This window comes from Cryptomeria japonica, chromosome 9, assembly GCF_030272615.1.
Source record: "Cryptomeria japonica chromosome 9, Sugi_1.0, whole genome shotgun sequence".
In the NCBI taxonomy this organism is placed as follows: domain Eukaryota; kingdom Viridiplantae; phylum Streptophyta; class Pinopsida; order Cupressales; family Cupressaceae; genus Cryptomeria; species Cryptomeria japonica.
Window position 1 is genome coordinate 248,027,702 of NC_081413.1, and position 13,514 is coordinate 248,041,215.

The 13,514-nt window shown below is 35.4% G+C and overlaps 1 protein-coding gene across 5 annotated transcripts in view; it reads left to right on the top strand.

The window, feature by feature from the left end:
- LOC131049994 (uncharacterized) overlaps positions 1-13,514 on the top strand; it is a 70,723-nt gene that overhangs the window by 34,561 nt on the left and 22,648 nt on the right. For all 5 annotated transcript variants that reach the window (XR_009106827.2, XR_009106826.2, XM_057984117.2 and 2 more), the window contains exons 2-4: positions 5,345-5,457; positions 5,564-5,699; positions 5,905-5,972. Coding sequence is in view for 3 of the 5 variants with exons in the window: in XM_057984117.2 (XP_057840100.1) it covers positions 5,345-5,457; positions 5,564-5,699; positions 5,905-5,972 (317 nt within the window). In the remaining 2 variants the exon portion in view is untranslated. The remainder of the gene's footprint in view (positions 1-5,344; positions 5,458-5,563; positions 5,700-5,904; positions 5,973-13,514) is intronic.

A 13,514-nucleotide genomic window follows, 5' to 3' on the forward strand; every position in this document is an offset into this window, starting at 1 on the left:
CCTTCATAATCCACAGATTGAAGCCAACTCCCTTTGGAGGATGTAATAGAAATTTCAGAAGGGAGGCCCATGGAAACATCCACCACAACCAACAAACGAGCGAAAGTAGTATGCAACAAATTTAAAGAGTCATCATCAGCCATTAAAAATGTACCTAAGGAGTTCCCGACAGCTTCAAAACAGGAGTCAAACTAATACTGCATTGGAAGGTTTAGAAGTCTGATCCAAAGAGGAGTCTGATCGAAGGACTCCGATTCAGGGTTGAAAGCCGGATGCCACGGTTTCAGCATCAACATGTGTTTGTCCTCCCAACTCCATTGACCACCGCTGAGGACTTTGTTTCTATCTGCCATACTTTGGAAAACCACAACGAAAAAGCCACGAGCATGTGGGTAAATTTGCACAAAATCCTCCACCAAGGGTTCCCAATTAACTGAGATCCATTTGTGCAACTCACCAAGACTTGGCCATCTACCTATAAAGCACCCAATAAGCCCCAACTCTGAAAAAACCACTTCATTATGCTCAACTTCTTTCTCAACCTCCTCCGATAGAATAACAAAAGCGGATTTGGCTGTGGGAACCAAAGTCGTTGCAGCAAGGGCTGGGTTACCCGTGCTATGAGACACACCTCTCGGCGGTTGATGGTAATCCCTCTGAACCAACGCTCGCCTTTTACTTCCCCCCACCCACCGAGAATTCTCTGGAATGGGCCGAGAGCAGGAATGAAAACCAAAATCCTAACGAAACCCTTCATCTCGAGCAGCGAATCGATCTTGGTTTAGAGCCGCCGTAGATCCTCCTGATGACTCCACACCCAGTCGGGAACGAAACCTACCCCCCTTCGCTACAGACGCCCAACTTTGGGCCTCTCGACCAGGGGAAGAAGAAGCCCTAGCCCACGGGGCGATTCGAAGCGACATTGCACTTTAGGATTTTATAGTACAATTTACAAGTTGTTAGTGGAGACATGTGATTAGTTTCTTGATATTGGGGGATTACTTTGCAATGCAATTGAGCAAGATTTTCATCTTCATATCCTGTATACACTGTTAGCACCCATTTTTAATCAAATTGAAATAAACAAGGCCCTTTTCCAATACAATTTGGTGCTCTAGCTTCTTGATTATGATTAAAGAAAGGGGCTTCTTCTTCAAAGTGGGAACATACCATATATTAGGTTAATGTTTGACATTCACATTTGCTAAAAAAGTTTCTCTATTCATATGCCTTCCGGGGTATGAGGACAACTATTTAAAGTTTGATAGGAGGCAAATCCTTATCACGATATATGTAATGCTCCAAGCTGCACACCTAGGACATTAACCATACGAACAATTTTCCTTTGAAAGAACAACACAGACGACTTCATTGTTCATGATAGACATTAACATGTCACGTTGCACACTAACACACACAAGTGCCCTATAAAGCACTACACAAGGACATTGACAACATGGATGATCTCACCATTGCACCAAGCAAGGTGGCACAAGTGGAAGACTTACCAATCAGCGGATGAAATCACTATGATGATCCTATAAGAGAGTGGAACTAAAACACGACAACTGAGTCCTAATTATAGGATTGTGTTCTCTTATGAACACAACACAAGGATAGGATGAAGGAAATAGCTATCTCAAGTACATCTCCTGCACACACACAATGACATTCATGACACTATAGGAAACCTAAGCAAGAGATGGGTCGATTAGGAGCTATCATAGCTTGACTAGACGGTACAACCACTGTTTCCTTGGAGACATAGCACACTTACAAATGCAAAGGTGGGAAATCTTGCAGCAAGAACTCCCAAACACAAGGGACAAACTTCCACAAGAGTTTGCATCACTAGGAAGTACAAGCCTTCCAACAACGAGAATGAGAACATGTTTTTGTGCAATGATATGCTTCCCAATACAAAATTTGAAAACTCTCAAATTATGACCCTTATCAATGAATTAACAACATTGGAAACTTACTAGGCTAAGGGGAACACCTTTCATATACAAAGTTTTTGTGGAAAGTGGTTAGAAATTCCCATTGTTTGTTGAAGCGAAGGACTACGGCATGCCTAAAGGACACTAGTTTGCTAGAAGGGCATTAGCACGCTAATACTCGTGTCCTAAAAATGCGTTAGAGCCCTGAAAATGCATTGGCATTTGAAAATTGGATTGGGGTCCAAATACTGCAATGTTGTCCTATTTTTCATTGTAGTCCAAAAAAAATGTTGTTTTCTTGGGCATAGATTGAACAAATGACTATTTCCAGACCTCAAACCCAAGGGCAATGCCTGGTAATCACAAAAAACAAGATTCCAACAAAAAAGAACTCCAAAACGGTGACAAATGATCAAGAGATTAAGAACACTAAAGTCAAGAGTATCTTTGAATATCACAACACTCATTTTGCTACTAAAATTTGGGAGACAACTAACAACAAAACAATGATCCAGTCCCGTTGATGTAAGATATATCAAACTACCCACCAATTATCCATAGAATATTCATCAACTGGTGATGAATCATCATAGGTTGACAACGTCAGCCTAGCCTACATAGCTGTAGTGGAAGGATTACAATCAAGCATACAAAACCATTTCAAAAGATTTGTAGCTACCTGACTTGAGCTATGAAAATGAAATGGTCATGGCAAGAACTCTACATCTAATGAATACTATAGGAGGTCTAAATTAGTCATGTCAAAAGCATAACACAGATTAGATTCATGCGTCGCAGTGCAATGGCCTTGCTACTTGTGATGGCATAATCATTAACTTAGAAAACAAGAATTACAATGTCATCACCATTATCTTTCACATAGAGATTTGGCTCAAAAAGACAGTTTAAATCCAAAATCAGGAAAATATTGATTAATTTTTATATTCCAAGCTTGTAGAGCCTGTGTAAGTCCATATAGAGACCTAAGATAAGCCAACAAACCAAATAATCACTACCAAGCACCTTAAATCTTTAGGCTTCCCCATGTAGACCTCATCCAAATCAATGTTCAAGAATGTATCCTTCACATCCATTTGATATATCTTCCAACCAAATTATGCTTATATGGAGAAAAGCAACCAAATTGTGACTATCTTCTTTGTAGGAGCAAAAGTCTCCTTGTAGTTTATCCTCTCATATTCTGATTAGCCCTTTGCAACAGGACAACCCTTGTAGTTGTTCAAAGTATTATTGACTTTATATTTGATCTTGTATACCCATTTGCATCCAATAGGTTTCTTGCTTGATGACAATTCAACCAACTTAGAGGGATGATTTTTCATCAAGATACCATATTCAATCTACCTAGCATCCTCCCATTTAATTACACTCTTTACTTCTGCATGCCATTGTGGTTCAGGCTCCTTCAACATGTTAGAATAGAGTGCAAAATGAGCATTCTCATTTGAACCAACATTTTGTTTCCCCATTTAGTGGGGCTACACATCTGATTGAGGAATTCAATCCTTCCTTACATACCCCTTGGGTCTCCATTGCTGCATGACCTGAAACTCCTATAATGAACGAATCATATCTAGATTGGAAGTCAGCTTAGGTCTTCATCTTTGATATACCAGTTATGTAGGAGAGATATTAGCTAGAGGCTGACCTGTTAGTAACTGTACTTGGTTAAAAGAACTAGAGCCTTATGTTTCCAAGGAATCACAAGACTAGTTTCAGATTGATCACTAACAATCAGTTTGTTCATTAGGGTTACAATCAAAGAAAGTTTCTATTTTTACTTATAACAAGACTAGTTTCAGATTGATCACTAACAACCAGTTTGTTCATTAGGGTTACAAAGGCACAATGTTTTCTTGCAGGTTGCCTTCTTTGGACATAGTTTATCTGCATATTATAATAAGATTGCTTCACTGGGTCTGAAACCCACCTTTACTATCATTTTCTCTCCCAAAGTTTTGGACAACTTGAGGCCCTTTTCTCACTATATAGTTTATCTGCATATTATAATAAGATTGCTTCACTGGGTCTGAAACCCACCTTTACTATCATTTTCTCTCCCAAAGTTTTGGACAACTTGAGGCCCTTTTCTCACTATGCTTCCTTGGTCTGTGATACAACACTAATAGGAGTTCTAGATCCATTAAATTGATATAGCTTGTGCCATAAGCAGTCAAAAATTAATATTATCTAGAATCAGATGCTCTATGTTTATAATAATAATAAGATTGTGGCGGAAAATGATGAGCATGGTGCAATGTAAAAGACTGCTTCGTAATTGTCCCCGAACAGGTCATTTTGAATGTTTAGTTCATCCTTGCACAAACTACAAGGCTAATAAGAGATTGGTGTCACAAGTTATACTTTTATTTGGTTCTCTTTATCAAAACAATTTGAATATTTTTTCCCCCTATGATATAAATGCTGCCACACAAATCTGATTGAATTACTTAGGAGTAAAAATGCTGCAAGAGCATCTCTGCAAAACTGCAGGTATTTGGTAAGAGACCAGAAATCAAGCATCTACTGGTGATTAAGCTCAACTAGAATTAATGTGTATAGGGGAGTCTATAAGATTAGCAGATCTGCTGATTGTATGTGCCTTTATTTTCTTTACATTGGCTTAAGTCATGTAGCGATTACCACAGTAAACTGGGCTTGCCATGATCCAGATTACTTTCTACCAATTTGTAATTATCTAGATTAGTTCAATTAATGTGAAATTGGAAAAAAGACCATGATGACATTAGAGGCTCTAGATGTAAGGGTTTCATATATTTTTTGAATGTGTGGCTGTTGGTTTCATAGCAAATTGTGAGTGGGAACCTGGTCTGGAGTCATATTAGATTGTGACTTGTCATGCTTCTGATTTTTATCATTAGTTATACCTCAGATACTTTAAAAAGTGGAAGCTATAGTCATAACAGCTTTGGAACTTGTGATTCCATTACTTTGGCAAGGGATGACGGAGTGACATGTTTCAGTTTGATATTTAAATTCAAGTTTACCATGATTACTTTTTGCAATATCATAGAAGGTTGAATTTAGCAGGAAATTAAAGCTTGAAGGACGATCACATGCGCTAACATACCCTTTACACTTGTTCAAGGTCATTTTACTGTTTCTGTTCTTTACAGAGTAGTCATTGTAGTGCTCTCCATGCTTACTATGTCTTTGTTTCAAGGCTTGAATTTTTAGGTCAAGAAGGTAATGCCAGAAAATTATTTGAAATAGTGATTTTAATGAATTTCAAACTCGTGAAAAATCAAGAGAAGTTTTCCTTTTTCTTGAGTGGGGTTGATAAAACAAATTGTAATGCACTCTTGAAATCTTATTAGTTAATTTGTCCAGCAATGTAATTTTCTCTTCACATGTCTATGAAGGAAATATTTGTCGAAGCCCCACTGCAGAGGCTGTATTTCGTGATGCTGTGCAGAAAAGGGGATTGACATCAATGTTTAAAATTGACTCTGCTGGAACTATTGACTATCATGAGGTAGATACTTTGAAGTTATTATTGGTTGAAGATCACTTCATTTGATATTTTAACTCAATATACAGTCATAGATGGGCATTAACGTTCAACTTTTAAATGATGTAAGGGCAATCCTGCGGATCCCCGGATGAGGAATGCAGCCAAGAAACGTGGAATAGAGATAACTTCTATTTCAAGGCCCATATCACCTTCAGACTTTAAAGAATTTGATCTTATACTTGCAATGGACAACCAAAATAAAGGTAAACAACAATTAAAGCTGCTAATTTTTTAATCTGTAATCTTAATTGCTAAATTTTAAACCATATCTAACAAGCACGTGGTACTATTAGATTTATTGAAAGCATTTTTTTCAAAATTTGTTCAAGCATGAAGCACAACATATTTATATGGTTCTAAATCATATGCAAATGCTGATTAACACCCTTTGTTGGCTATCATTTGTAGCCGACATCTTGAGGGCTTATGAAGAATGGAAAGTGAAGTATTCTCTTCCTAATGATGCTCACAAGAAGGTCAGGATATACATGCCAATAACCTCTCTTGTATTAGTAATATTTAACTCATTGAGGTTTATGGTTTCTCTGAAACTGGTATGGTCTAAACTACTCACTACCTATAGTTACAATATCTCACAGCCCTCCAAAACACATAAGAAACAGCTGAGAGAGGCAAAGAAAAATAGTTTGCCTTATCTTTGTTGGATAAGTGATGTTGAAGTTGAACAGATGTTACTGAAGATATCTTCATGCAATCTTTAGTTTGTCGTATTTTTATGAAAAAGTTTGGTCATATTTTTATTGAGCAGATTTTTTTCAGATTTGACCCACCACTTTAAAGACTATTTTTAGGTTTTTGTTTTATAATCAAGTCATAGGTTTTTAGAAGCGTGTGTTGCCGAATTTTGCATAGGCTTTTTTCTAGTGTTTTAAAAGCTATTTTTGGAAAGCACAATTGCTGTTATAGTTGCTCAATTTTAGTGTGTTTTAATTTCCTAGTTTAACAAATATATATTCAATGCATGAAAGATGAATATTATAATTGTTTCTCATCAGTTGTTTTTGGGGGTTCTGAACCCTATAAGAACCTCCAATTGTTGTTTTGTAATGAGTTTATGTAGAGACGATTTTCATAATTAATTCAGCTAATGTTGGTTGCCCAAAATTCAGTTTTGTGTATGGCGACAAGTTATTTGTTTTGTTGATGATATATGCTACAAGTAGTAGTTTTTTATTGCTATGGATGAGCTTTCAATTGTCATAAAGGAACAATGAGATCAATTTAAAATCTTTGTTTGGTAAAGCATTTGGTTAGGTGTTGGGTTTTATGTGTTGTAGGTTTTTTTCATAGATCTCTTTGACAATTGATCACAACAAACTCTTTCTTTCTTTCCATAATTTTATGGACATGATTATGACTATTGGAGTATCAAGATGATGACTCTTTTGACAGGAAAATATTTATGGAGATTTTTGAAATTGGTTATAAAGAGCTAGTTGATTGGGCCATTGTTCTAGCTGATGAAAGAAAAGAAAAAAAAGAATTCAAGAGGAACTCTCAAGCTTGTTTCCTATTCAGCTTACTCTAGACAAGAGCTAATTTTCAAGAATTGTAGGTGCCAAGATAGCCAAGGATGCTTAGAAGATTCAAGAAGAAAATTACCAAGGTCGTGATCAAGTTAAAGTGGATGAGTTGTAGGCTTTGAAGAGATAATTTGAAAATTTGAGAATGCAAGTAGCTGAAGCTGTAAGTAGTTATTATGTAAGAGCTAATGAGTTGGAGAAATCATGAACAAAGAAGTTGCGAAAAAGTTGTTGACTCTAACATCGAGATGGAACCTTGTTGTCACAACAATTGAAAAATGTAAAGATTTAACAACTCTTGAGTTTAATCATTTATTTGGTTATTGATGTCCCAAGGGTAGAGACAAAGAAACACAAATGGAGAAAGCAAAGAAAATCTTTTTCCTCAAAAGTGAAGATCACAAAGAAAGAAGATGCTAGCACTAGCAGTAAAAACTAAAAACATCCAAGGATAAGGCAAAAATCAAAATTAAAATTTTTTAAGAGGAAAATGAGGAAGAAGAAGAGGTTTAGCTGCAAGAAGAGGAAAGTTTGATAAAAAAGAAACATCTAATGTTATTATTCCAACATGTATGATAATTGCAAAAGATAATGTAGATTAAAAGTTGATAATGAAGGTAGAAGTGCTAATTATGCAGGTGGGAATGAGGAACATTTTTCAAACAACTTGTTCTTATCATATGATGTAATGTCCCCTTCTTGCACCTAGTTAGTTTGACTTGCTGTTAGCCTTTGCCTTAGGTTCCTGTAGGCTAAGCAGAGTTGGTTAGGGGACTTAGTGCTTGGTGGAGATCTCAAGCCTGCGTTTTCAGTGTGTTTCAATAGAGTTTCTATTTTTAGTGTCATTTTGGGCATTTGGTCTCAATCTCTCTTTCCTCTTAGTTTGGAATGAAGTGATCTCGAAATCAGTGCGTTGGTGATTTCTATGGTTGGATGAATAATTATTGTTTAATTTCACTTAAGTGTTTTATAAAATTACTTTATGAGTTAAGTGAAAAAGTGCAGTGTTCATAAAAGGTCCGTAGATGCTATGCCTAGGGAAGGAGGGGCATAACTTATGTTCAAAAGGTTTATTATATAAGCTCAAAAGGGGATGCCAAGATGAGAGGATGCTTCAATATCTTATTAAAGTGAAAAGTGAGGGAAAATAATTCAAATTTGAATAGTGCTGCACTAATTCTTCCCTTCACATTATAAATATGCGTTTTGAGCTCTCATTTGCACATTCAAAATTGACAACTTAAGGAGATGCTGCTGGAATGAACTCTGAGAGTTCTCTCTTTGCTGGTTGAGGACGAAAACCCTCTACGGTGTTGCTGGTTTCAGTGTTGAAACATCCACCCTAGCTGGTTGGTGTGTTGAGAAATTCAGTTTTTAGTGACTTTGGCTTGCAAGTGATGTTTTGGGTTTCAAAATGATTAATCTCTTTGAGGTTTTCTGATGTGGCTGTTTAGTTTTTTGTGTGGTGTGCTCAATTTGAGAGTGCTATTTGAGTTTTGTGGTGTTTGGATGCTTTTTCAGTGTGCTGGTCGTTATTTTGAGTGATACAGGAAACCTTATTTATGCTCATAGCTCATCGGGTGAAAAGAATATTGGGCAGTTGTTCATAGCATTTCTTATTGTTGGGTGCCCCTTTTCAAGGTATAATATGCTCATTTTGATGAAGGGATGAATTATTGTTGCAAATCACCCTCCTAGGGAAAAGCACCATTCTTACCTTGGCACATGAGAGCTGATTATGGAGATTTCTGAGTATTGTGGTTTGCAAATTGTTCTTAAAGGGTGATGTCTAGGTCCTCTAAGTATGCCCATGAGAGCTTAGTTCAATTGGTGGTTGAGTGTGATCTCTACTTTCACTTTGGTGAATTGCTCCTGTGGATTTTTTTCTCCCAGCTTTCTGTTGCAGACTTACTGAGATACATTTCTGAGTATTTTGTACCTTGGCTATTGCGTTTATGATTGGTGATAAGTTGGAAACTTCATGGCAGATCTGTAGCTACTTTTATGAGCATTTTGAAAGGGATTGTGAAGGTGTATCAGACCTAAGACAGCAAGTAAATTTACCTTTTCGAAGGTATTTCATGCTTAGACTTTCTTGTCAAGGGTTTTCTTCTTGTGCTACAAAGTTGAAAGACAAAGAAATTCTGATTTTATGAATAACAGTGCCTGTAACTCTTATATTTCAGTTTTTATGAGGTTTAAGTTTCTTTCTATAGATTTATGTTTGCTTTGAATTCTTGGAAACAATCCAATCAGATTATTTCTCGCAATTCCTTTGTGTTGGTAAACCATTGCATGCCAAACTTTACATCAGAAAACACAATAAAATAAAAATAAACGAGGGGTGAACATTTCATATGACAAAGTTGAAAACAGTCCTTAGAAAATTTGGTACTTAGATTCCAACTGTTCCAATCACATGCTAGGCAATGATGAGTTTTTTTGAGCTTGGTGATGAGAAATCTTTTGAGGATGTAGCAAAAGGAGCTATGGAGGTGAACACAAATGAAGGTAAGGAACTTGTCAGTAATAATTATTACGTTTCAAATTTAAAATACAATTTGTTGTCACACAACTATGTGAAAATAACTCTATGGTCATGTGTGATGGTAAGCAATGTACAATTTATGACAAAAATAAGAAAATAGAGTTGTTATAGTTGTCACTATGTCAAGAATAGGATGCTTTCATTGAAGTTTGGAGACCGGAGTAATAGCTTTATCTGTATGATATTTGAAGGTAAGAGTTGGTTGTGGTAGCTGAGGTATGGACAGTTGGATTTCAAAATTTAAGTTACTAACATCATAAGAATTAGTTTATGGTTTGAGAAAAGTTGAGCACAAAGGATGTGCTAAAGACAAACATGCAAGAGAATTTTTCACTGAAGGCAGTGCATGGAGAGCTTGTTATCCAGTCAGCATTTTTGGTCCAATGCAAACAATTTTTAAGGGTAAATCATCATATTTATTTACATTTATTGATGATTACTTAAAGAAATGTTGGGTTTTTTGGTTTGTAATTTTAAAAAAGATGCATTCCCTTTCCTCTCAGCACTTCCTATTTTCTCTACTTCCTGCAAGCTGCAACCGAAAACCAGTAGCAAATAATTGATCGATCCACTAATAAATTAGTGGCATTAACTAGTGGGAACTAAAAGTCTCACTAAATGCCCAATTGGAGGACAAATAGACTTACTAGTAGAAACTACATGACTCAATAGCTACTTTGATGGTAAGACATAGAGACTTAACCACCTTACTCCAAAATACAATAAAGTATAAACATTTGTAGCTGAAATTGAAAGTAACTATGAACATATTCAATTTACGTGCTTTCGCAGCCCATCTACTTCTCAACTAACCAATTAAAAAGGGGACATTACAAGCCTCCATCATAGCATGTAGTATTGTGGGAGCGGCACATGAAGATGCCATAGTCAGACATTTTTTTCAAGAGTTTGCTTGGAGATGCAACAAAGTGGTTCCATTATCTTGCTAAAAGTCTGATCACTAGTTGGGAGATCATGCATGAGAATTTTGTCACGTTTAAAGCCAGTTGAAGATGGCCATATCTTATTTGTACAACGCTTGAATACAAAGAAAGAGAATAAGGAGCCAATAATAGTTCATCACATGATTCCACCATATTGCAATAAAACCAATGCTACTGTGAAGTCTTTTCTGAAGATCCTATTGAGTTTAATTAATGCATAGGAACAAGTGGTTGCGTTAGAAGAAAAAATGATTTCCACCAACAAAATTAGAAAAGATAATTTAGGCTGATGATTTAGAGTTTAGCTGCTCCTCTCAAAGGGTGGTAAGTGATGTGACAAACATGAATAGATAACTTCAGTAAAATGTCTAGCTCAACATTACTAAGAATATCCACACATAAATGTTGTCTTTCCAATAAGAATGATAGACTTAGGCTACCTCTACTTACAAGGCTTGATTTAGAGGCAGCTCTTGATGATAACACAAGCAATTTTTGCATTTTCCATGAGATAGTTGTCCATGAGAGATATTGTCCAAAGGTGCATCACATTGTGCACTACATGAATTTTTTCTGAACCATATTCTAAAATAGTTTTGGGTAACCCTTGACATCTTCAAGATGAGACCACTAACAACTTTGTATTGGGATATGTTCAATATGAACTTGTTTAGGATAAAAATTGAATTATTTACAAACCCAAATGTTCAAAGATTACATGAAAGAGTGTGGAGAATTAGAAAGGGATACTTATGAGGAGAATCCATGGAAGGATCCCCCAATGGTGTTCCCTTCTCAAGAACAATCATTATGAAGAGAATCCATAGAAGGATCTGTTGATGTGGCGGAAGTCGTGCCTCAACTCCTTCCGGTCAACACAAAATAGAATTTTGTTACAATCCCATTCTCTCTTGCATAGGGAGGCTTCTAGTGCTACTGGAATGATCATAGGAAGGCGACCTCAAGGTTCATATTTGTCAGTTCTTGACTGTGGGATAGCTCAATGGTTCATGTGTCTTGCTGGTAGACACGAGGGGACTTGCATTAATGGATAGAATAAGCTTCGAGATCTTACAAGGTGTCCCTAAGACTCTTCAAGTATCATTTTCATCAGATTTGCATTGAACATGATGCTGCTTAATAGATATTAACTGCAGATTTTAAAAAAAAAGGGAAAAAGATAATGTGGGAGAGATACTAAACTATTTTTAACTAAAACAACAAATTTGGGTAAAGAGATGGAGATATTAAAATTACCATATTCTACCTTGCCGGTTAGACACAACTAAGTAGAATTTGGTGCAATCTTCAAAGGAAAATCAGATTTTCAAACTATTAAATACAAGTGCTGAATCTACAACATGCATTCATACTAGGATTCAACAGCCGAACTAAATTCATAAATATGTTCAGACTAACCATATAAAGTGATTGACAGTTAGTCAATCCTTAATGGTATGAACTTAAAATTTCTATCAAAATGCCTTCCCAAACACACTATTTGTAAATAAATGTAATGTCCCCTAGTAATTTTAGGGCTGTTTAAACCATAATTAAGCCTTCACAACACTCTTTCACTTAAACTATATTGATTAGGAGACAAACCTTCTTGACATGAATTCGATCATAATCTTTCCCTTATATCGAATTGACAATTTAATCTGATTTATAATCTCAATTTTACTTGTTCATTTAATTTATTACTTCTAAACATATATATATATATATATATATATATATAATTAATTTATTCGTAGATAGTAATATACTATATATTATAGTAGTTATAATCATTATGTTATCCTTTATAATTATATATATACATTTGTTTATTACTCAGTTCTGCATAAGAATATCATCAGGCTTCATATATTAAGCACATCCCATGCATACCATCAAGAACGAAGATGTTACTGCCAGTAATTTAATAACAGATCTGATCTGTTCTGATCTGGTTGACGGCGATCAGAATGATGCAACTGGACCCCCTTTATCCACACAGACTATAATTCTCAATCTCTTCCATGGTTGCCCATATTATATATTCCCCAATATGTTCTCCCTACGATCTTCAAATGTTATTTATACCTTGGTGTCTATGTAGAAAGACACATCCTTTTATAAGAGACGCACCTTATCCAAGTGGATTGATTACTACTAAGGAATCGGCCTTGATTATATTGATTTGTTAATGCTAAACAAATTCGTGAATTCCCACCCTCTAGGGAATGACTTGGTCCTCTCCAAAATATCCGTTGACTGCTCTTTCCATATTATAAATACGATATTCATGATCTGGCACTTATTTTCCCGTGTAGAGAAGAACCACTACTTTGTGAACTACGTATTAGTTATTCACTACGTAGCTGTCACACAGAACCATATATCTATGTCTGGGTTACCGCATGCATCAGTGTATAATACTCGGACTGTATTTATTTATACATTGCAGATTATATTCATATACTGTGTACTCAGAATATGTATCTGAGTCTTCAACAAAGTGTATGAGTATTCTGTACGCAGAATACAAAGTCTATATGTGCTGTAGAATATATCTTCATCAAGATGTGTATGTATTCTATATATATATATATATATAATATGACCTGTATATACTGTAGGCTGAGTCTTCTATATATTACAAGCAGATATAGTAACTGATCATTAGTCTACTTCAAATTTGCTGCTATAAGTAGATGCCAATTCTTTGACATCAATGATAATGTCTCTAGAGCTTTTGGTTATTATTAACTGGCAGCTTTAATTAATAGCTATGCCTGATTATTACTATCGAGTAATTTGAATGTGCAAAAGGCGGATTATTAATAAATAAATAATATTATTAATTTATAATAATATTATATTAATTTAAGATTATTAATAAATAATAAATTATGTTTCATGTAAGTAATAAATAATTTGCTGGTAATTATTATATTAATTAATAATAATTATTTTATTAGGATATATATATATATA